This window comes from Neofelis nebulosa, chromosome 12, assembly GCF_028018385.1.
Source record: "Neofelis nebulosa isolate mNeoNeb1 chromosome 12, mNeoNeb1.pri, whole genome shotgun sequence".
Lineage (NCBI taxonomy): Eukaryota > Metazoa > Chordata > Mammalia > Carnivora > Felidae > Neofelis > Neofelis nebulosa.
Window position 1 is genome coordinate 71,035,069 of NC_080793.1, and position 22,467 is coordinate 71,057,535.

General features: G+C 39.0%; 1 protein-coding gene and 1 long non-coding RNA gene across 3 annotated transcripts in view; one reads left to right on the forward strand and one right to left on the reverse strand.

Moving 5' to 3' along the window:
• FRMD3 (FERM domain containing 3) overlaps nt 1-15,246 on the forward strand; it is a 311,700-nt gene extending 296,454 nt beyond the window's left edge. Inside the window, exons 14-15 of one of the 2 annotated variants that reach the window (XM_058695609.1) lie at nt 9,776-10,234; nt 15,023-15,246. In XM_058695609.1, coding sequence (XP_058551592.1) covers nt 9,776-10,234; nt 15,023-15,036 — 473 coding nt within the window. In that variant the 3' untranslated portion in view covers nt 15,037-15,246. Of the gene's footprint in view, nt 1-9,775; nt 13,524-15,022 lie in introns of those variants that run through there. The other variant, XM_058695608.1, reaches the window with a different exon arrangement.
• The window catches only part of LOC131492014 (uncharacterized), a 47,984-nt gene extending 32,243 nt beyond the window's left edge, over nt 1-15,741 (reverse strand). The window contains exons 1-2 of the long non-coding RNA XR_009251776.1: nt 15,510-15,741; nt 14,463-14,553 (exon numbers count right to left, since the gene is read on the reverse strand). This is a non-coding gene — a long non-coding RNA (uncharacterized LOC131492014). The remainder of the gene's footprint in view (nt 1-14,462; nt 14,554-15,509) is intronic.
• Nucleotides 15,742-22,467: the final 6,726 nt, after the last annotated feature.

Consider the following 22,467-nt stretch of genomic DNA (forward strand, 5'->3'; position numbering starts at 1 on the left):
TTTACAACTAACACCTCTGTCTAGTTTCAAAATGTTTTCATCACCCCGAAAGGATGAAGCCTATTAAGCAGTCACTTATTCCTCTCTTCCCTCAGCCCCTGAAACTATAAGTGCACTTTCTGTATTTATGGACTGACCTATTCTGGATACTTCAGATAAATGGAATCACATATTATGTGACTTTTTGTGTCCGTCATCTTTCACTTAGCATACATTTTTTGTTTCATTCATGTAGCATGTATCCATACTTCATTGCCTTTGTGGCTGAATAATATTCCATTGTATGGATATACCATATTTTTTTGTTTATTTTGAGAGAAAGAGACAGAGAGAGGGAGTGTGTGAGCAGGGGAGGGGCAGAGAGAGAGGGAGAGAGAGAGAATCCCAAGCAGACTCTGCACTGTCAGCACAGAGCCCGACATGAGGCTCGATCCCACAAACCATGAGATTGTGACCTGAGCCAAAATCAAGAGTCAGACATTCAACTGACTGAGCCACCCAGGCACCCTTAAACACACCATATTTTATCTGCACAACCACTGATGGGTTGCTTCCATCTTTTAACTCCTGGAAGAGTGCTACTGTGAACATTTGTGTACACGTATTGGCTTGAGTAGTTGTTTTCAACTCTTTGGAGTATATACATTGGAGCAGAATTGCTGCATCAGATGGTAGTTCTATGTTTAACTTTGTGAGGACCTGCCAAACTGTTTTCCACAACAGCTGAACCATTTTTAAACCCCCATTGGTACAAGAGTTCTAATTTCTCTGCATTCTTACCAACACTTGTTATTTTCAGGTTTAAAAAATAGTCACCATCCTAGTGGGTGTAATGTGCTTTTTGTGGTTTTGATTTGCATTTCCCTAATGACTAGCGATGTTAAGCATCTTTTCGTGTGCTTGTCGGACCTTGCATGTGGCTTACATGTTTTATGGTATTGTCATATACATTGCTCAGTGCTATCATAGCAGAGCTATCAGGAAATATCTGAATTTTGAAAGATACAACCAATAATTCACTTCTGCACATCTTCTCCCCCCCCCCCCGTTTTATTGGGATATAATTGAAATACATCACTGTATAATTTTTAATGTTTATGAGAGAGAGAGAGAGAGAGAGAGAGAGAGAGAGAGAAGCATGAGTGGTGGAGGGGCAGAGCAAGAGAGGGACACAGAATCTGAAGCAGGCTCCAGGCTCTGAGCTGTCAGCACAGAGCCCGACACGGGGCTCGATCTCATGAGCTGTGAGATCATGACCTTGGCCAAAGTCGGATGCTTAACTGACTGAGCCACCCAGGCACCCCACATCACTGTGTAAGTTTATTTATTTATTTATTTTTAAAAAATTTTTTTTCAACGTTTTTTTTAATTTATTTTTGGGACAGAGAGAGACAGAGCATGAACGGGGGAGGGGCAGAGAGAGAGGGAGACACAGAATCGGAAACAGGCTCCAGGCTCCGAGCCATCAGCCCAGAGCCTGATGCGGGGCTCGAACTCACAGACCGCGAGATCGTGACCTGGCTGAAGTCGGACGCTTAACCGACTGCGCCACCCAGGCGCCCCCCACTGTGTAAGTTTAAAGTGTACAGCATAATGGCTTGACTTACATATGTTGTGAAATGATTCCCACAGCAAGGTTAGTTAGCATACACTGTCTCATACAGATATGATTTTTAAAAACCAAAAATTCTTTGTGATGAGAACTCTCAGCATCTGTTATCTTAATAATTTTCATGTGTATAATACGGCAGTGTTCCTATAGTCTTCATGTTTTACGTTATATTCTTAGCACTTACTTTATTCTATAACTGGAAGTTTGGACCTTTTAATCCCCTTCCTCCAATTCCCCCAATTCTGAACCACTACCTCTGGTAACCACAAATCTGATTTATTTTTCTGTGTTTTCTTAAATTCAATTCCTAAGACTATACATGACCATTGTTTCATGTGCCTGTTGGCCATTTGTATATCTTCTTGGAATAATGTTTATTCAGGGACTTTGTCTATTTTTAATTGGATTATTTGTTTTTGGGGTTTTTTTTTTTTTGTTTTTTTTTCTGCCATTTAGTTGTAGTTCTTTATGTATTTATATACTAACTCCTTATCAGATAGATGGTTTGCAAATATTTTTCTTCCCATTTTGTAGGTTGTCTTTTCAGTTTGTTGATTCTTTTCTTGGGAAGAACTTTTTAGTTTGACATAGTTCTACTTATTTATTTTGTTGCTTGTAACTTAGGTGTCGTATCTAGAAAATCATTGCCAAGACCCATGTCAGAGAGCTTGCTTCCTGTGTTTTCTTCAAGGAGTTTTGTGGTTTCATGTTTTTTGTCTGTCTTTAATGCATTTTGAGTTAATTTTTGTGAGTGGAGTAAGAACAACAGTCTAGCTTCTTTCTTCTAAATGTGAATATCCAGTTTTCCCAGCACCATTTTATTGATGAGACTGTCTTTTCTCCATTGAGTATTCTTGGCTCCCTTGTTGAATACTATTTGACCAGGTATGCTTGAGTTTATTTCTTGGCTGTCAATTGTGTTCCATGATTTTTTTTTTGTCTGTTTTCATGCCAGTACCATTCTGTTTTGATTACTATACGTTACTGAAATCAGGAAGTGTGATACCTCTCGCTTTATTCTTCTTTCTCAGGACTGTTGTGGCTATTCAAGGTCTTTTGTAGTTCCATATCAATTTTAGGATTGTTTTCTCTACTTCTATAAAAAATGCCATCAGAATCTTGACAGGTATTACACTGAATCTGTCGGTAGATTTTGGTAGCGTTGACATTTTAACAATATTAATTCTTATCCATAAATATGGGATATCTTTCTGTTTGTGTCTTCTCAATTTCTTTCATCAGTGTCTTGTAGTTTTCAGGGTAGAGATCTTTCACCTTTTTGGTTAAGTTTATTCCTAAGTATTTTATTGTTTTTGATGCTATTGTAAATGGGATTGTTTTATTTCTTTGTCAGATAATTCATTGCTAGTGTTTAGAGATACTACTGTTTTTTTGTGTGTTAATTATATATCCTGCAACTTTACTGAATTTTTTGACTGGCTCTAAAAGTTTTCTAGTTGAGTCTTTAGGATTTTCTTTTTATAAAATCATGTTATCAATTAATAGAGACAGGTTTTATTTCTTCCAACTCTGATGCCTTTTATTTTTCTTGCCAGACTGCTCTGGCAAGGATTTCCAGTACTATGTTGAATAGGAGTGGTGAGAATGGCACCTTTGTCTCGTTCCTGATCTTAGAGGAAAAGCATTCAGCCTTTCACCGTCGAGTATGATGTCAGCTGTGGGCTTATTGTATGTGATCTTTTTATTATGTTGAAGTACACTCCTTCAGTACCTGATTTGCTGAGTATTTATCATAAATGGATGTTGAATTTTGTCAAATGCTTTTCTGTGTCTATTGAAATAAGATGTCTTCTTTCATTCTGTTAATGTAATGTATCACACCGATTGCAGGTTGAAACTTCCCAGGTATAAATCCCCCTTGATTGTGGTAAATGATCCTTTCAATGAGTTGCCAAATTCAGTTTGCTATTATTTTACTAAGAATTTTTGCATCTATATTCATTAGGGATGCTGGTCTGTAGTTTTCTGGTAGTGTTCTTTTCCGGCTTTGGTGTCAGGGTAATGCCAACCTTATAAAATTATACATGAAAAAGGAAATGTTATAACTTATACTGTAGATTCTGTCTCATGTAAGAAGGATTAACCCTGCTTTCTTTTTGTTACCATGATATGCTTGAAATATCTTTTCCATCCTTTCACTCTCAGTCTATGTTGTGTCTGTAATGCTAAAGTGAGCCTCCTGTAGGAGGCATATTGTTGGATCTAGCTGTTTTTATCCAGTCAGCCATTCTGTGTCTTCTGACTGGAGAATTTAATCTGTTTATGTTTAAAGTAGTTATTGCTAAGTAAGGGCTTACTATTGCCATTTTGTTAATTGTTCCTTGTTCTTATCCTGCTCTTTTTTTTCTTGTTGTTTTTAATGTTTTGGTGTCTTGTGGTATCAGTAGGCTTTGATTTCTTTATCATGTTCTTTTGTGTAATTCCTACAGATTTTTCCCTTGTGGCTACCATAAAACTTACATAAACTATCTTAAAGTTATAACACCGTATTTGAAAATAATAACTTTAACAGAATTCCTAAGCTCTACACTTTGACTTCTGCTCCCTTTCACATTTTATGGTTACAGTTTACATATTTTTATATTGTGTAATAAGATTTTATGATTTTTATTTTTTACCTTTTACTAAAGGCACATGAATTATGTTCCACCTTTACCATACTACACAATCTAACTTTGACTGTATTTTACCATTACCAGTGAGTTTTACACTCCCTTTTTCATTTTTATGATGTTAATTAGTGTCCTTTTATTTCCACTAAAAGAGGTACCTTTAGCATGTCTTTAGTAGGTCTAGTGGTAAAGAATTTCCTCAGCTTTTGTTTGGGAAAGTTTTTATTCCTCTTTCATTTCTGAAAGACAGCTTCACTGGGTATAGCATTTTTGTCTGACAGGCTTTTTTCTTTTGATCGCTTGCATATGTTATCCCATTCTCTTCTGGCCTGAAAGGTGTCTGTTGACAATCTGCCAATAGTCTCATTGGGTTTCTGCTGTATGTAACTTCTCTTTTCTCTTGCTGCTTTTAAAATTCTTTGTCTTTTGGGGGCGCCTGGGTGGCTCAGTCGGTTAAGCGTCCGACTTCAGCTCAGGTCATATCTCACGGTCTGTGAGTTCGAGCCCCGCGTCAGGCGCTGTGCTGACAGCTCAGAGCTTGGAGCCTGCTTCGGATTCTGTGTCTCCCTCTCTCTCTGCCCCTCCCCTGCTCACGCTCTATCCCTGTCTATAAAATAAAAACATTAAAATTTTTTTTTAATTCTTTGTCTTTCACATTTGACAAATTATATGACTGGGTGTTGCTCTATTCAGGTTCAACCTCTTTGGGGTCCTATGAGCCTCTTGGGTCTGAATGTGTATTTCTCCCTCAAGGTTTGGGAAGTTTTCTGCCATTGTTGCTTTTTTAAAAAATTATAGTTGACACACAATGTTACATTAGTCATAGATGGACAACAGCGATTTGACAACTCTATACATTATGCTGTGGTCACTGCAAGTGTAGCTACCATTCACCACGATACAACACTATTACAATACTATTAACTATATTCCCTATGCTGTACCTTTTATCTCTGTGACTTGTTCCTTCTGTAATTGGAAGCTTGTATCTCCCACTCCCCTTCACCCATTTTGCACACCTTGCCCCTGCAGCCATCGACTTGTTCTCTGTATTTACGGGTCTGTTTCAGCTTTTTGGTTTTGTTTTTTATATTCCATGTATAAGTGAAATTATATTGTACTTAATGTCCTTGGGGTTCACCTTGTTTGGCACTCTGTGCTTCCTGTACCTGGATGTCTGTTTCCCTCCAAAGGTTAGGGAAGTTTTCAGCTACTATTTTTTCAAGTAAGTGTTCTGCCCTCTCTTCTTCTGGGACCCTTATAATGTGAATATTTGTTTGCTTAATTTTGACCAAGAGATCCCTTTACCTATACTCACTTTTAAAAATTCTTTTTTGGGGGCATCTGGGTGGCCCAGTCGGTTCAGCATCCGACTTCAGTTCAGGTCATGGTCTCACAGTTCATGAGTTCAAGCCCCACGTCGGGCTCTGTGTTAAACAGCTCGGAGCCTAGAGCCTGCTTCAGATTCTGTATCTCTCTCTCTCTCTCGCTCTCTCCCCCTCCCCTGCTCATGTTCGGCCTCTCTCAAAAATAAAATGTTAAAAAAAATTAAAAAAAATTTTTTTTTTTTGCTTTTCAGTTTAGGTGCTTTCTAATCCTGTGTCTTCCAGGTCACTTATCTGTTCATTCTTCTTTATCCACTAAGTTACTATTGATTTTCTCTTGTGTATTTTTTCATTTCTTTGGTTAAGTTTGGAGTTCAACTCTTTTCTCCAGGCCAGCAAGCATCTTTTAAAAAAATTTTTTTTTAATGTTTATTTTTGAGAGAGAGAGAGAAACAGAGCATGAGCATGGGAGAGGCACACACAGAATTGGAAGCAGGCTCCAGGCTCCAAGCTGTCAGCACAGAGCCCAACCCAGGGCTCAAACTCATGAGCCATGAAATCATGACCTGAGCTGAAGTCGGACACTTAATCGACTGAGCCACCCAGGTGCCCCAATATGTTGATTACTGTAAAATCTTTATCAGATAGATTATCTTCATTTCATTTAGTTCTTTTCTCTGATTTTGTCTTGTTATCCCATTTGGAGCATATTCCTCTGTCTCCTCACTTTACTTTGTGTTTATTTCTATGACTTAGGTGGCAAAACTGCCTCTTCTAAATACAAAAGAATGGCCTTGTGTATGGTTGTCTCCTGTGTGTTCCTGATTACTTTGGCTGGCTCAGCTGTGACCAGTATGGACTGGGGTTCGCAGGGCTCTTTGTGCTGAGGGCACCCTGGCAGAACAGCTGAAGCTGAAGTGGGTACAAGCCAGGGGTCCTGGGGTGCTCACACAGGGTGCACCCTGGTGCCTGGAACTGAGGCAGGTACTAGCTGGGTGTTCCCAGGGTGCCTTCTGGCTTGGGTGGCTGGACCTGAAGCAGGTGTGAGCTTGCCCTAGCAAGTCAGCTGGAGCTGAGGTGTGGGCCCAGGTGTGGGCCTGCAGTGCAGGGTGCTTTGCTCCTGTGATACCTTGGTGAGATGACCGGAGCTGTCATGAGCACTGATTGGGCATGCCTCGGTGTGTGCTGTGCCGGGGCCACTTTGGTTGGACAATTGGAATGGTGTAAATTAGGGTCCCAGGCCTCACGGACCCTGCTGCCATCCGTGCTACCAAGATGGAGGGAAACTGTAAACCATGCTAGTCACCAGCCCCTCTGACCTGGAGAGAGTTCCAGAGCTTGCCTGACATTTGGCAGAGTTCTAGAGCTGGATCCTTTATATTGTTGTTGCTCTTTAAATTTTTTTTTTTTAATGTTTATTTTTGAGAGAGCGAGCAAGTGAGCACATGAGCAAGTCGGGGAGAGGCAGAGAGAGAGGCAAAGAATCCAAAGTAGGCTCCAGACTCTGAGCTGTCAGCACCCCGACGTGGGGCTCGAATTCACAAACCAGGAGATCATGCCCTCAGCCGAAGTCAGATGCTTAACTGACTGAGCCACCCAGGCGCCCCTGTTGCTTTTTTAAACCACAGCTCTTTTTGTGTGCCCCAGGGCATCCAGGACTGGTATGGGCTGGGTGCCTAGGGCTCCCTGAGGTGGCAGCCCGGCTATTCTATCCAGACCCTGCTCCCATCTGTGCTATAGAGATGGCAGGGGAATGTAAACCATGACAGTTGCCAGCCCCTCTGATCCAAAGAGAGTTCTAGCAGTTCTGTTGCCATCTGGCAGAGTCCTAGGGCTCGATCTTTCATATCGTAGCTGCTTTTTTAACCACAGCTTGTTTCAGTGCTGCAGTGAATCTGCTCCCGGTCTCAGTATTAGCTCTCCCCTGTGTAGTTGGCAGCATCAGGGGTAGGGGTTTCCTTCATTACAATGTCTCCATCTCTCTTGCCATTCTCTATGTGTTCTAGTGTGTTGTGCAGAAGCTATTCATTCATCCCGCCATTCTTCAGGAGGAATTGCTCTGTAACTAGCTGTAGATCTGGTGTGGAGGTGGAGGAAGTGAGTTCAGGGTCTTCTTGTCGTATCTTAGACCAGAAGCCCAGCCATTGTTGCTTTAAATATCCTTTCTATCCCTTTTTTTCTCTTTCCCTTCTTGGATTTCCATAATGCCAGTATTGTTTCTTTTCATTTTATCCCATAAGGTCTGTAGGCTGATCTCACTTTTTCATTTTTTTTGCTTTACTGACTGGATAATTTGAAATGTCCAATCTTCCAGGTTGCTAATTCTTCCTTCTGCATAGTTGAGTGTGCCTTTGAAGCTCTCTGTTGAATTCTTCAGTTCAGTTACTCTATTCCTCAGCTCTAGGATTATTTATTTTTGAGAAAGAGACAAAGTGTGAGCAGAGAAGGGGCAGAGAGAGAGAGAGGGAGACAGAGTCTGAAGCAGGCTCCAGGCTCTGAACTGTCAGCACAAAGCCTGATGTGGGGCTCAAACCCACGGTCTGCTAGATCATGACATGAGCCAAAGTCGGATGCTTAACCAACTGAGCTACCCAGACGCCCCTAGGATTCTTTTTGATGGTTTCTGCTTCTTTGTTGAACTTGTCATTTTGTTAATTTTTCATTTTCCTAATTTTGTTTAGTTAGCTGTGTGTTCTTGTTCACTAAACCTCTTTAAGAGGATTATTTTGAATTCTTTGACAGTTCCCAGATCTCCATTTCTTTAAGGTTATTAGTGCTATATTAGTTTCCTCTGGGGCAGTCATAGTTGCCTTTTTGTGATTATTAATTCCTTACTTTGGTATCTGCAAGTGGTAAGTAATCTCCTCTCCCAGACTTTGCAGGTTAATTTTGGCAAAGACAGTTCAACAGTTAGCTTGGTTTGGATTTCTGGACAGGTCTACCAGTAACATCTTTGGGCCTGCTATTATGGACTATTTGGGAGCATGGCAAGGGTTTAAGCTCTGAGATCATGGGTGGTTAGGTGTGCTGCCAACTGAGAACAGCTTGATAGGACTGCTGGCTTGGTGCCCAGCCCAAGTGAGGCTGTACGATGGGCACCAGAGTTTCCTAGATTTTCAGGGTAGGCTTACTGGATGGTCAGGACTCGATGCAGGACTCAGCAGGGAAGGTAGGGTTATGAATTAGCTTCCTTGCCCTGCTAGGGCAGCAGGATGGGATGCAGGACCTGCATAGTTTGTTCTCTGGGGGCCTGGATTAAGCAAGAGTGTGCACTGGAAAGCCCAGGCAGGTGAGGCCACTAGTTTTGCTCTGTGTTCAAGTGCCACTGGAAGTAGGGCTGTTGAATGGTCTATGCAACATCCGACGTGTGCAGGTTAGGCTCCATGGTCAGGTGGGCTTAAAATTTTCAGCAATGAGTGGGGCTATGAATTAGTTTCCCTGCCCAGACACAGCAGGGGAAGCAGCTCAAAGGCTAGTAAGGCTCTTTGTTGTCCTCACTCAAGCTGACTCATGCTGCAGTTTTTCTGGCCAACAGGGCTCCTTGCTTTGCCCTGAGGGCAGTCAGCCCTGCCCTCCTACCCCTTAGCTTGAGCACTGCTGAGTACCGCAGCTTCCAGTTGTTCTCACCAGCCCTTCCTGTCACATGGGTTTGGGGACTACTCTCCATAGCCATTAGCTGTGACTCAACCCAATGGGCATCCATTTCAACATAGAGAATGTTAAAATGTTAAATGAAGGGAGCAAGGTGCAAATTTGTGCATACATGATCGCAGTTATCTAAATCTCGAAACCACTAACTTGTACCTAGAATATGTAAAAATAGACTATCATTGAACAGTAGATTCTATAATCTGTCATACAGTGAAGTACTATATAGTGTTGACTTCTAAAAGACACCGCTCAAAATTACAGTAGTGGTTTATTGTCATCTTATTCTCGCCGACATGGCCCAAGTTGGAAGTTTGCAGACCATAACCGCACACACAAATATTGCCAACCATTGGTTATTTGGGGTTTAGCACGTTGACCTTAAAGTCATTTTTTGTAACAGACCCTGTTAAAATTAGGATTCCACAGAATAATTTCCTGAATTCCATTTTTTTCTCTCTTTTTGGTTGGTTTCCATCTACAGATCTTTGTGGGGGTGGGGTAGGGAACCCACAACCTGAAATATAAAATTAAGGGTAAAAAATGTCTCTTTACAGGTATTCCCTTACCCAAAGAAGACATTTCTGCCCCCTTGATCTCTAGCTCGCCAGTGAAGGAAGCCCGGGAGTATGAAAACCCCCCAAGTGAAGAGGAAGATAAAATAAAAGAAGAGCCCTTGACCATCTCTGAACTGGCATACAACCCGAGTGCCAGCCTGCTCCCCACCCCTGTTGATGATGATGAGATTGACATGCTCTTTGACTGTCCATCAAGGCTGGAGTTGGAAAGAGAAGACACAGATTCATTTGAGGAACTGGAAGCAGATGAAAATGCCTTTTTGATGGCCGAAGAAGAAGAGCTGAAGGAGGCTCGCCAAGCTTTGTCGTGGAGCTATGACATTCTGAGCGGCCATATTCTGGTGAACCCACTGGTCAAGAGTTTTTCCAGGCTCCTTGTGGTGGGCCTGGGGCTGCTGCTCTTTGTATTCCCCCTGCTCCTCCTCCTTTTGGAGTCAGGTATTGATCTCTCCTTCTTATGTGAAATCCGCCAGACGCCAGAGTTTGAGCAGTTTCACTATGACTACTACTGTCCTCTAAAGGAGTGGGTGGCTGGCAAAGTAAACCTCATTCTCTACATGCTGGGTTGCTCATAAAGTTCATATCTCATGTGACTAAGGGCTATATTCAATACTAGTGATTTGTTTTTTTGGTTTTTTCAGCAACTACCTGGTTCCGAATGGTCATGGGGCCATCAACAGGTGTTCGTTACTCATAACTGATTATTAAAAACTTTAAGTTAGCTTTCCATAATTCACTGCAGCTAAGTAAGTTTAAGTCAAATGCAGTTATTTTAGTTCTAGGTCAGGAAGATGGCCTTTAACCAAAAATATGTTTATTTTTTAGTATACTACAGACATACTCTTTATCTATTATATCATAATACAGAATACATTGCGCTGAATTAGATTTCCCCCTTTTTTAATAGTTAGCACCATCATAAGGTTCAGAATCAGAATTTTAGTAAAAACCCAAGAGAAAGTTTTTGAATATAATCCTTAGTGAAAACAATGTCCTCTAACCGATGCCTATACAACTAAATTTATGCTGGGCTTTTGTTTTCTGTTTTTTTAAAACTATTTTTATGTGTTCAAAATATTTTGGTAAATTTTTAGCAAAAAAAAAAAAAAAAAAAAGAAGCCTCCTGGAGTTATTTAAGTGTACAGATTGTAAGACTAATGCACAAAGGGTATGTCGGGAATTTTTTAATGTTTTGGCACTGGTTTGTTTTTTAAAATATTTTTGGCTGAACAATTACATAATTTGTTACCTTCAGAGGAGATAGAAAATAGGTAGGAAGACACTGTAGTAAGTAAGCTCTTAAAATGGATGATGGAACTAGAGGATGTAGAAACTAAGAACACTCAAGCAGATACTGGGTAGTCTGTTTTTCAAAGTATTTGGACCAGAAGACTTAACTACTTTCATTTGCATTCTGTCCATAATATTTTGGTTGGGGAAGCAGAACGTTTTTAAAAGAAAGTGAAACGAAAGGAAAAAAGTTAAAAGTTATGGTAGTTAATCGCACATGATCGTACATTAACCCAAGAGTGGAAGCAGATGGGGATGGGGCAAGTGGCAAAACAGGAGTTCTGGTGAGGCTGGTACGCAAGTGGTGGCAGGCACACCAGCTTTTCTGAAAGCGGTACTGATGCATGGTACTGGATGATATAATGTGTACTTGCTGTTGAGTTGACACGAATATGTTTAAGTGGATCTAAATAAAAGTGGAGAAACTTTAAGGCATAGTTTTTTGGTCCCTCATGCCATTCATTTTGATTCTGTGGAAGAAATTTCAAAAGAAGTGTGTGTGTGAGAAGGATGGGGGGAGGATATGAAAAGAATGGATTTTGACTTATTGATCATGCTGATGATCTTCGTTTGTGTTGGCCATTATATTCCTTTTTTTCTTAAGATCTTAACTCATTCATAATTGGGGCTCCCATTAAGAAAGTAGAATGGATTCATTAGGTGATCCACCATTTCAGCCTGGGTGAAATAGTAAAATGGCTCCCTAGCCAGATAGCAGAGGGGACAAATGTTCTAGTACCTTCCTTCATACCATTAAATCCACAACAGAAAGACAAGTACTCTGCATGGGGAGGCAACAGACCCTACCAATACTGTGGTATAACTGAGAAAGAAAAGGGTATGGAGTTTAGGGCATTTGGGATTTCTCCTTGGATTGAGAATGTTCCAATCCCTTCATTTACAAAGAGATTGGATGCCCATATTCTCTCCTAAACTGTAATAGATGCTTCAACTCTATCATGAGCCTGATTTCCAAATTGGCCATTCCTGTCCTACTCATTCATGGAGCTCTGAGCACTGTATTAGACATTTAAGTTTGAAAATAAGTTTTAAAAAGTCTGCTCATGAAGCCTTCAGTTGAGCAAACTATAATACACATTTGCTATTAAGTTTGTAGGGTGTTTTCTCTCACGTGCTTTCAGTGATTTATTTTGCTTTTTCTTGAAGAATCTTTATTGCCTGAAATTTGATACCAATTCTATTGGTAGCAATAGATTTTCTATAGTTTATTTTGGAAGTTTTCAAAGGTTTTTACTCCCCTTTGTTATGACTTCCAAGTCATACTTTCTGACAAAAAGGTACCCAGTATAGTCTGCACAAAATTAGTCCCCCTTGTCATCATGCTTATCATTTCCTTTGAGGTTCTAACCATAACAAACCTAGCCCTTGCCCTTTTAAAGTAATATTAAATATTTTTTTAAATCATGGAAGTAACATATTATTGCCCATCATGAAACCCTGAACAATATTGACAGGATAAATGCCACACACAATCCAACCATGCAGATTTATATTAGGGAGTAACAAATTACTTTTAACATTTCCAGCTAACATCTCTTTCAGGCAAAAAACATCGTTATTGAATAGAAATGTTTTTTAAGTGAAGGAGTTAACAGAATAGGGTCTGCTGAATTTAAGCACTAGCCACCAAACATAAAACTTGGATCCTGAAATACCTTTTTGTCAGAGTGGCATCAGCCTTTTAGAAATATCCACTTAAGTTTTGTTAGGAGACAGTCACCAGCTGCCTGAATCAAATGAGGAGAAAAGTGCTTCCAAGGATGGTGAGTTTATAACATAGTGAGATACAGAATTCAAAGCAAGTGTGTGAGTATATGTATATTCCATATTATTGGTATAGATGTGTTTATATATGAATCTGTATATATGTGTGTGTATTTTTATACACACAACTGACATGCCTTTCATACACAGTTGTGTTTATTTTTCCCCAATTGAGGAGTTTGTAACATATTATTCTTTTTCCCTCTCAGATATCATGGTGGATAAAACCCACAGTCTCAAAGCTTTCAATTTTCCACAGTTCAAACAACTGTGTGTACATTTGTGGTTATACATACACACATATATGGCAAATACATATACACACACAGTCTTGTCTTTAGTGCTAATGCAAGTTGGTCATGAAAAAAATGTAGGTAAAGTATCGTGTATTTCTGTCTGTGCTTGGAACATACTGTAAAATGTTATGTATTTGGAATATATTTTGTGGTTTGTCTAATATTTATAAAGACAACTCTGGGAAGAATTCAAAAGTTGATTTCATTGAAATACTAGAGATACTGGGGCCATGTGACCTGTGATTGGAGCCTTATCTTTGTATAGTGAAATCTGCATTTCTATGTCAACATCCAGATTGTTTTATATGTTAATATGGTGGCAGGAATCCCTAATAAAAATACTCTGGGGAAAAATGTTTCTGCAATCATTTAGTTTTATTCAAAGGAGAGTTGTATAAATAGCCTATTGGAAACTACAGAAAGGTGCCATATTTGACCATGAATGAGGTCACCCTTGAATGGTGATAGTATGAAAAAACAAAACAAAACAAAAAGCAAAATTACAAGTAATGGATGGAATCAACCCTTTGCAGAAATCACTCAGGCTAAAACCAGGAATATTGAGTGTACTGAAAATGCACCCAGATGTAAAAGATAACTATAGTCTAATTAATGGCATTAAGATAACTAGAGAAATAGCAAAGCATGGAAAAAAACAGAAGAGAGGGTTCTTCATTACAGATAGGAGGAAGGATTGCAGGATGTTAAAAAATTGGTAGGTAGTCATTTCTGGCAGAAAAGGGTGCTTTCCTGTGCCAGAGAGAGCCACGTCAGATGCAACACTTGCCATGAAACTTCTGTTCATGGGCTCTGGAAGAATCTTATTATTCTATTCTTATCTTCCCTTCCATACAGCATGGCCTAAAAGGCCCTCTGCTTTGGTTTGACACAAAGCTAACAACTCTATACCTGATTGCTAAATCAGAAGGTGTTTCTGTTGAAGCAAAAAGGGCGCTCTATAGGAACACCATAGACGTCAAGCCAAATTGTACCTCAGCTGTGGTGGCCTCAAGTCTGTCATTCTGTTTTACTCAGATAAAATGGACATATAAAACTCTATTAGTTTTAGGTGTAGAACGTAATGGTTATATATACGTATATGTTGTGAAATGATCACACATGAAGTGTAGTCAAAATCCATCACCTCACAGAATTATTTAATTTTTTTTGTGATGAGAACATTTAAGATATACTCACTTAGCAACTTTCAGTACAATATAGTATTGTTAACTAGAGTTCCCGTGTTGTATGCTACGTCTCCAGGACTTATATATCTTATAAATGGAAGTTTGTACCTTTTGACCACTTTCATCCATTTTGCCCACCTGAGGGTGGGGAGTGGGGGAAGTCTGTCAAGTTCTTACTCAGCAGTCGTCAGAGGTCAGGCTGTAGAGTACAGGCAAAAAAAGAATTCTGTGGTTATTATTCAGGCATGAGGTGACTTAGGAACCTATGGTCCCAGCTCTAGCTGCCATAGCTCACAACTTTATTTGGCTTAGTGTCTACAGACTGGAAGGTTCACACAAGGTGACTCTGGGCTACTTATTCCTTGAGAAGTCCAGTCTCCTGACCCAACCTCATTTCTTGGGAGAAACCCTTTTCCTTATTCCTATAGTCTTTGCTTAGCCCAACAGGGAAAAGATCTCTTAACCACATTCCAGCCTGGAAGGAAAGTACTGGGGAGAAGGTTCCACCTGTGGGGTGACCTCGGGATGGTTGTGGTTGATGAATTTGAGACTCTTTGGGCCATCTGTCTCTACTGGGTGGAGATAATGTATTAAAAGTCCCTGCTTACTTGTCCTCCTGCTTCTTCTCTCTCTCTCTCTTTCTCTTGGACCTGCTTTTGGGCTTCCAGTCTACATGCAGTAAACAGACCCAGCAGGACCAGCCCGTGGTGGGCCCAGCCAGGACTCGGCTCTCCACACACCAGCCTCAGTCTGTGATGGGGTGGGTAAGTTTGGCGAGCCCCGCCCAATGGGCTCAGCTGCCATCACTTCAGAGAGGACAAAAGAAGCCTCACTTGGGTCTCAGATCCCAGCTGTGCTCTCCAACCTATTAATAAAACTAATTTTAATCCTCTCTTGGCCATCGTGTCTATTGTCTACTGGGAACTGGGGTGGTGGCTGGGGGCGAGAGTCACACTAAGCACACTCCAGAATATTGAGGATCTCTGCAACCCGCAGCAGGGGAAGAAAGGACAGGGCTGCTTCTGGCTGGACCTCAGGCATCAGGGGATGTCGGCCACTGACACTGGCCTTGCCAGGCCCTGCAAGTGAGTGAGGGGGCTTGAGACTTAGTAAAGAATAAAAGGTTAGTTGGAACCAAGCATCCCTATTCTTTACCTGTAGCTGGTGCTTTAACCAAATATCTCCTTGGAAAGATAACCAAGGCCACTTTCCCGGTTGTAAAGAAAAACTTTTAGTAGGACAAGGGCTGTATATACTTCCTGTGGGTACTGAGTACTGAAATGTGTCTTGCAAATTACAGCAGCTTCTCCAGCAAACACCGGTCACCTTGAGACTCCTCATCCGCAAGAATAATGATCATGAACATTGGCTTTCTGCGGAGACAATCCTTCAAGGGAGAGAACACAATAACAAACCCACATTAGTTTCTACTCTGCTTGGCAGTCTTCATAATAAGTTAAAAATTCAACGTTCTGGTGTAAGCATCAATCTCCTGTAATTTCCCTGATGTGAATCCACTTCCTCCTGCCCTGAATCAGCCCAGGTGTCCTGACACCCCTGAACTGCCAATTCTGCAAAGTTACGGACCAGACCTTGAACAGTGGTGGCCACATAAACATACTGCTCCCCGGTCATAGGGTTACTATGTAATTTATCGTCCAAACCAGGGCTCTTCTGAGAGTGAAAGGGGTGTTTTTAACGATTATGTCACAATATCAGGTATTAACTAGGACTGCTCCAGACGTTCTACCTGTAAGGCTTTGCCCAATCAGCTAGGTACCCTCTTTCAACAAACGCCCCAGCTTCTTTGTCTAAAATATTGACAAGGAATAATTTTATTGCCTGATACTCATATCCTCCTCCTTGCCATCAAAAATCAGATTGAAATTTACCAAAATAAATCCTATCGTGTGGTTTGGTGTAAGACTGTAAATTACACAGAAGATCATTTTAAGTGAGCCTCTGGCATTGAATCTTTAATGCTATACACTCAATTTACTTGCCATTTTTGATTTTGAATTTCTTGTTCAATGTGAGGCAGGTAGAAGGTTAAAATGATCTCAATGCTCCTTTTTGCCTCCATAGTCCTGATTTTGACATTTTTGATCTGCACCTACAGAATCAGTTTAACAGTGCGTGACTGTTCAACACGTCAAGCCAACTTGATCATGTATACTGAGAAAGTATACAGTCAAGTACAGTCAAGCCAACTTGATCATGTATACTGAGAAATGCCAGCCAGCTTGGCTGGCAGTTGTTTAATGCTAGATGCTCCACGTGTGCTCTTCCCAGAACATAAGCTGTAATGTGAACCAAACATTATCAAGTACAAGGAATCACAGCTGGAAAGCTGCATTTCAAGGCAGTCTGCCCCAAGATACCAGGTGTTCCCATGGACATGCCTGTCTCAGAAGGTCTGGGGACACATTATACACATTTTACTACCAGTCTCCCATTTTTCAAATTTCTTGTGGCAGAGACTGGCAGCTGAACACGAAAATAGCTTCCTCTTCATCTTGTGCACAGAATTTGACTACATATCCCAGCCCTTGTATACTTAGGTATGTTGTATTCCTGAGTTGTGGCCAATGGAATTTGCATAGGAAGTGATCTGTATCGCTTTCAAGCCTGGACTAGGCATAGGCCTCCATTTGCCCACTGGATGTTAACACCTGCAATGGCCTTAAAGTCGAGGATATTTGAGCTGCCAGCAATTTGGATGTGCTTGATTGTGTGCAGCAGAGCACCTCCCCCTTCATCCTAAACCAAACACATCTCGGACTACTTTTGAGCAACACAATCCTAACTGGGAAATTTCCAAGTCTGTTGCTGCTACCACTCCTACTCTTCAATTTGGCTATCGTCCCTAATGAGAGTACAGCTGAAAGCAGATCTAAGGACCGCCCAGCACTGGAGTCTTCTGGGAGATCTTTTAGAGAACCACTCTACAGAGGGGAAGAGATGCCATTCTGTGCCAAACCTGGGTGGGGGCCTAGTTTTGGTGCTAATATGTCTTGGCACTCTTGCTTTCAGAAGCTTAATTGGAATCGTCCACTATTAGAACCCAAGGAAACCCACCCTGATGGGCAAAATCACCCCTGAACTACTGGGTTCAGGAGTGGTTTCATGGGCATGTGACCTGTGAACTTGTATAGGGCTCTTTGGTTTAATGCTCTGATAGCACTATCTTGAAATTCTTAATTTTTATCTTTGAAGTTGTGTTTTGTAAGTGAAGTCCAATGGGAAAATGAAATGTAAAGATCAGTCAGGCAACAGTGGGCACCATGCCATACTGTGCAGTTGGCCTGGATACCAGGCATGTACACATGCATACATAGTGCACTCTAAGGGACCAGGGGTCCCTGAGGGGAATTCCTGCACCAGAACCTGAACCCATATTAATGGCAATGGTGTCAGTTGCAGCAGAAGCTGGCCCTGGAAAAAGGAGGTATTCCACATAGGGGTGGCTGGCCCTGGAACATGTGGTGGGAGACCAGCTTGCCTGTCAATCCCTGGAACCTATCTCTGAAGCATCTGCACAGATAACAACTCTGGCCTGAGCACTGGAACAATATCTGCCAGCACTTGGGCAGTAAACTCTGACAGTAACTTGTTAACAACATAAAAGTGTACACACAGGCATCATAATAAACTATCAGAGAGTCATTAGAAGTCTTCAAAGAGTTTAGCATTTCTGGTTTTGAAAACCACTGCAACAATCCAAAGCAAATCCCCACAGGCTTGGAAATAGAAATTAAAGACCCTCACAGTCCATAGAATCCACCCTCCATTTTCATCTAAAAACTTTCATGGGCCAGTTATTAACAAACAACTATAAAATAGTTTTCCCTTGTGATTGAAGATCTAGCTTTAGAATTCATAAATAGGCATTTTAAATTATATACAAATCATGAAACTAACTTTCAGCTTCTTGTACAACTTCTACAAGTTATAGGAAAGATCAGAGGAAACATTAAAATGCCATGATATAGAGTAACATTTAAACCTACATTCAGACTTAACAAAAAATTGATTTGTAAGAAGAGTTAAATCTTTTGAGAAAAATTATTCTGCAAGAATAACCAGCTCTAGATATGCTCAAATTTATATTTCAAAATAATTTATCAGAAATTTATCCTAATGTTGTTAGCCTATGAAATATTCTTAACAGCACCACTAAGTTGCATTAGCAGAAAGATCCTTCTCAAAACTGAAAATTAACAAAAATTATTTGTGATCTTACATTTACCAGGTGATTGATATTATTTTCAATTATATTAATTGAAAAATGCAGTTGCTAAAATAAGTTTTGATGACTTAATAAAAGTTTATAGAAAAATGAACCCTAAAAATGTTATGATCAAGATATTTATATATTCACATATATTGCTATAACAAGCTATTATTTATTGTATTATACAAAATTATGGGATCAAAATGTTGTTTGCAATTTGTATCACATGTTGTAACATAAATGTTGTTACTCACATATTGCTAGTACCCTTTTATGTTTTACAAGTAATAAAATATTATTTTGAACAAAAACCTCCACATTTTCATTTTGCACTGGGCCACGAAAATGGTCATTGATCCTGTACCCACAGGGTTATCATTCACAATTAAAGGAGAGATAAAGTGTTTCCTAAACAAACAAAAGTTAAAGAGGCCATCACCACTAAACTGGCCTTGTAAGAAATGTGAAATGGACTCCTTTAAGTGGAAAAAAAAGGCTATATTTAGAAGCAAATTATGAAAGAAAAACGTTTTATAAGTAAAAGCAAACATACAGTAGAGGCAGTAATCATTTATGAAGCCAGTATGAAGGTTAAAAGACAAAAGTAGTAAAATCGATTGTAACTTGAAAGTTAGTTCAGAGGACTCAGAAAATAAAGAGGTAGAATATGACCATATATCCATAAAACATGAAAAAGTTTACAAATGAAGTTCTTTTAGATGGTGTTCAAACTTAAGTGACCACCAATATACAGTGCTATGTGCTTAGAATGTTATATAAGAACCTCATGGTAACCACAAATAAAAAACCTGACACAACAAATAATGAGAAAGGGATACAACCATAGTGCTAGAGAAAGTCATCAATCACAGGAAAAGAGAGCAAGAGAAGAAAGGAACAGAGAAGAATTATAAAAACTGGAAAACAATTAACAAAATGGAAGTAAGTGCATACCTATCAATAATTATTTTAAATGTAAATGGTCTAAATGCTCCAATTAAAAGACATGAGGTGATGGAATCAATTAAAAAAACAAAACAAAACAAAAAACAAAAAACATGCTGCCTATAAGAAACTCACTTCAGACCTAAAGATATATACAAACTAAAAGTGAAGGAATAGAAAAAAATTCCACGCAAATGGAAACAAAAAACAAACAAAAGACCAGGGTAGCAATACTTAGACAAAAAAGACTTTAAAAGAAAGACCATAACAAGAGACAAAGAAGGACATAATATAATGATAAAGGGATCATTCCAACAAAAGGATAAAAACAATTGTAAATAACTATGTATCTAACACTGGAGCACCTAAATACATGAATAAAATAACAGATACAAAGGGAGAAATTGAGAGTAATACAAAAATAGTAGGAAATTTTAACACTCTATTTTTATCAATATATAGATTATCCATGCAGAAAATCAATAAGGAAACAGTAGCTTTGAATGACACATTAGACCAAATGTACTGAACAGAACATTCCATCCCAAAACAAAATAATGCACATTCTTTTCATGTGCAGATGGAACATTCTCCAGAACAGATCCTGTATAGGCCACAAAACAAGTCTCAGTAAATGTAAGAAGACTGAAATCATATCAAGCATCTTTTCCAACCAGAAAGGTATGAAATTAGAAATCAATTAAAAAAAAAAAAAAAGGTGGGAAAAACACTAACAATTGGAAGCTAAACAACATGCTACTGAAAAAACAAAGGATTAATGGAGAAATCAAGAGGAAATAGAAATACCTGAGACAAATGAAAATGAAAAAACAGTCCAAAATCTTTGGTACACAGTGAAAGCAGTTCTAAGAGGGAAATTTGTAGCAAGACAGGCCCACCTCAGGAAACAAGAAAAATTTCAAAAAAAAAAAAAAAAAAAAAAAAAAAAAAAAATCTAACATTAAACCTAAAGGAAACAAAAAAAGGAGAACAAACAAGCTCAAAGTTAATAGAAGGAAAGAAACACACTAAAGATCAGAGTGAAAATAAATGAAACTGAGATTTAAAAAACAGTAGAAAAAAAATCAATGAAACCAAAGCTGGTTCTTTGGAAATATAAAAAAAGTTAATAAACCTTAGCCAGACTCATCAAGGAAAAAAAAAAAAAAGAAAAGAGAAAGGAATCAAACAGAATCAGAAATGTAGGAGGAGAAGTAATAACTGACACCACAGAACTATAAAGGGTTATAAGAGACTACTGGACTATATACCACCAAACTGGACAACGTAGAAGAAACGGATAAGTTCCTAGAAATGTATGTACAATATTGCAAAACCAAATCCAGAATAAATAAAAATTCTAAACAGACATTACTAGTGGCAATATTGAATCAGTAATAAAAAAAAAAAATCTCCCAATAAACAAAAGTCAGGGTGAATTCTACCAAACATTTAAAGAAGAGTTAATATCTATTCTTCTCAGACTATCCCAAAAAATGGAAGAGGAAGAAAAGCTTCCAAATACACTCTCTGAGGCCAGAATTTCCTTAATAAAAAATCCAGACAAAAACGCAACAACAAAAACTACAGACCAATATACCTGATGAACATAGATACAAAAACCCTTAACACATTATCAGCAAACCACATTCAACAATACATCAAAAGGGTCACTCACCATGATCAAGTGGAATTTACTCCATGGATTCAAGGATGGTTCAATAACCACAAATCAAACTGACACATCACATTAACAAAATGAAAGATAAAAATGCTGATCATCTCAATAGACAAAAACTATTTGACAAAATTCAACATCTGTTCATGATAAAACTCTCAACCAAGTGGGTTTAGAGGGAACATACTTCAACACAATATGGGCCATAAATGTCAAACCTGCAGGTAACATTATCCTCAATAGTGAAAAGCTGAGAGCTGTTCCTCAAAGGTCAAACAAAACCAGAAGGTCAAACAAAAATGTCCACTCTCACCACAGTTATTCAACATAGTATTGGAAGCCCTAGCCACAGCAACCAGAGAAGGAAAATATATACAGAAGATATATATACAGAGAGAATATAGAGAGAGAATATATAGAGAGAATAGAAAAATATATACAGGCATCCAAACTGGTAAGGAAAAGGTAAAACTTTCACTATTTGCAGATGATATATCATATATGTAGATATATATCATATATGTAGAAAACCATACTTGTGGAAAACCAAGACTCCAGAAACAAATTTAGAATAAGTGAATTCAATGAAGTTTCAAGATACAAGATTAATATACAGAAATCTGTTGTTTCTATACACTAATAATGAAGTAACAGAGAAATTAAGCAAACAATTCCACTTATAACTGCAGCAAAAAGAATAAAATAGCCAGGAATAAACTTAACCAAGGAGGCAAAAGTCCTATACTCTTAAATACTGATAAAAGAAATTGAGGATGCACAAACAAATGGAAAGATACACCTTGCTCATGGATTAGGAGAATTACTATTGGTAAAATGTCCATACTACAGAAAGTAATCTACAGATTGAATGCAATTCCTATCAAAATACCAATAGAATTTTTCACAAAACTAGAACAAATAATCCTAAAATTTGTATGAAACCACAAAAGACTCCAAGCAGCCAAAGAAGTCTTGAGGAAAATAAAGGTGGAAGAATCACAATCCCAGATTTGAAGATATACTACAAAGCTACAGTAATCAAAATAGTATGGTACTGACACAAAAACAGACACGTAGATCAATGGAGTAGAATAAAGAGCCCAGAAATAAACTACTGACATGCTAATATGGCCAATTAATCTTCTGTAATACATTACAGATTACAAAGGAGGCAAGAACATACAATGGGGAAGACTGTTCAATAAATGCTATTGGGAAAGCTGGACAACTACATGCAAAAGAATGGAACTGGATCA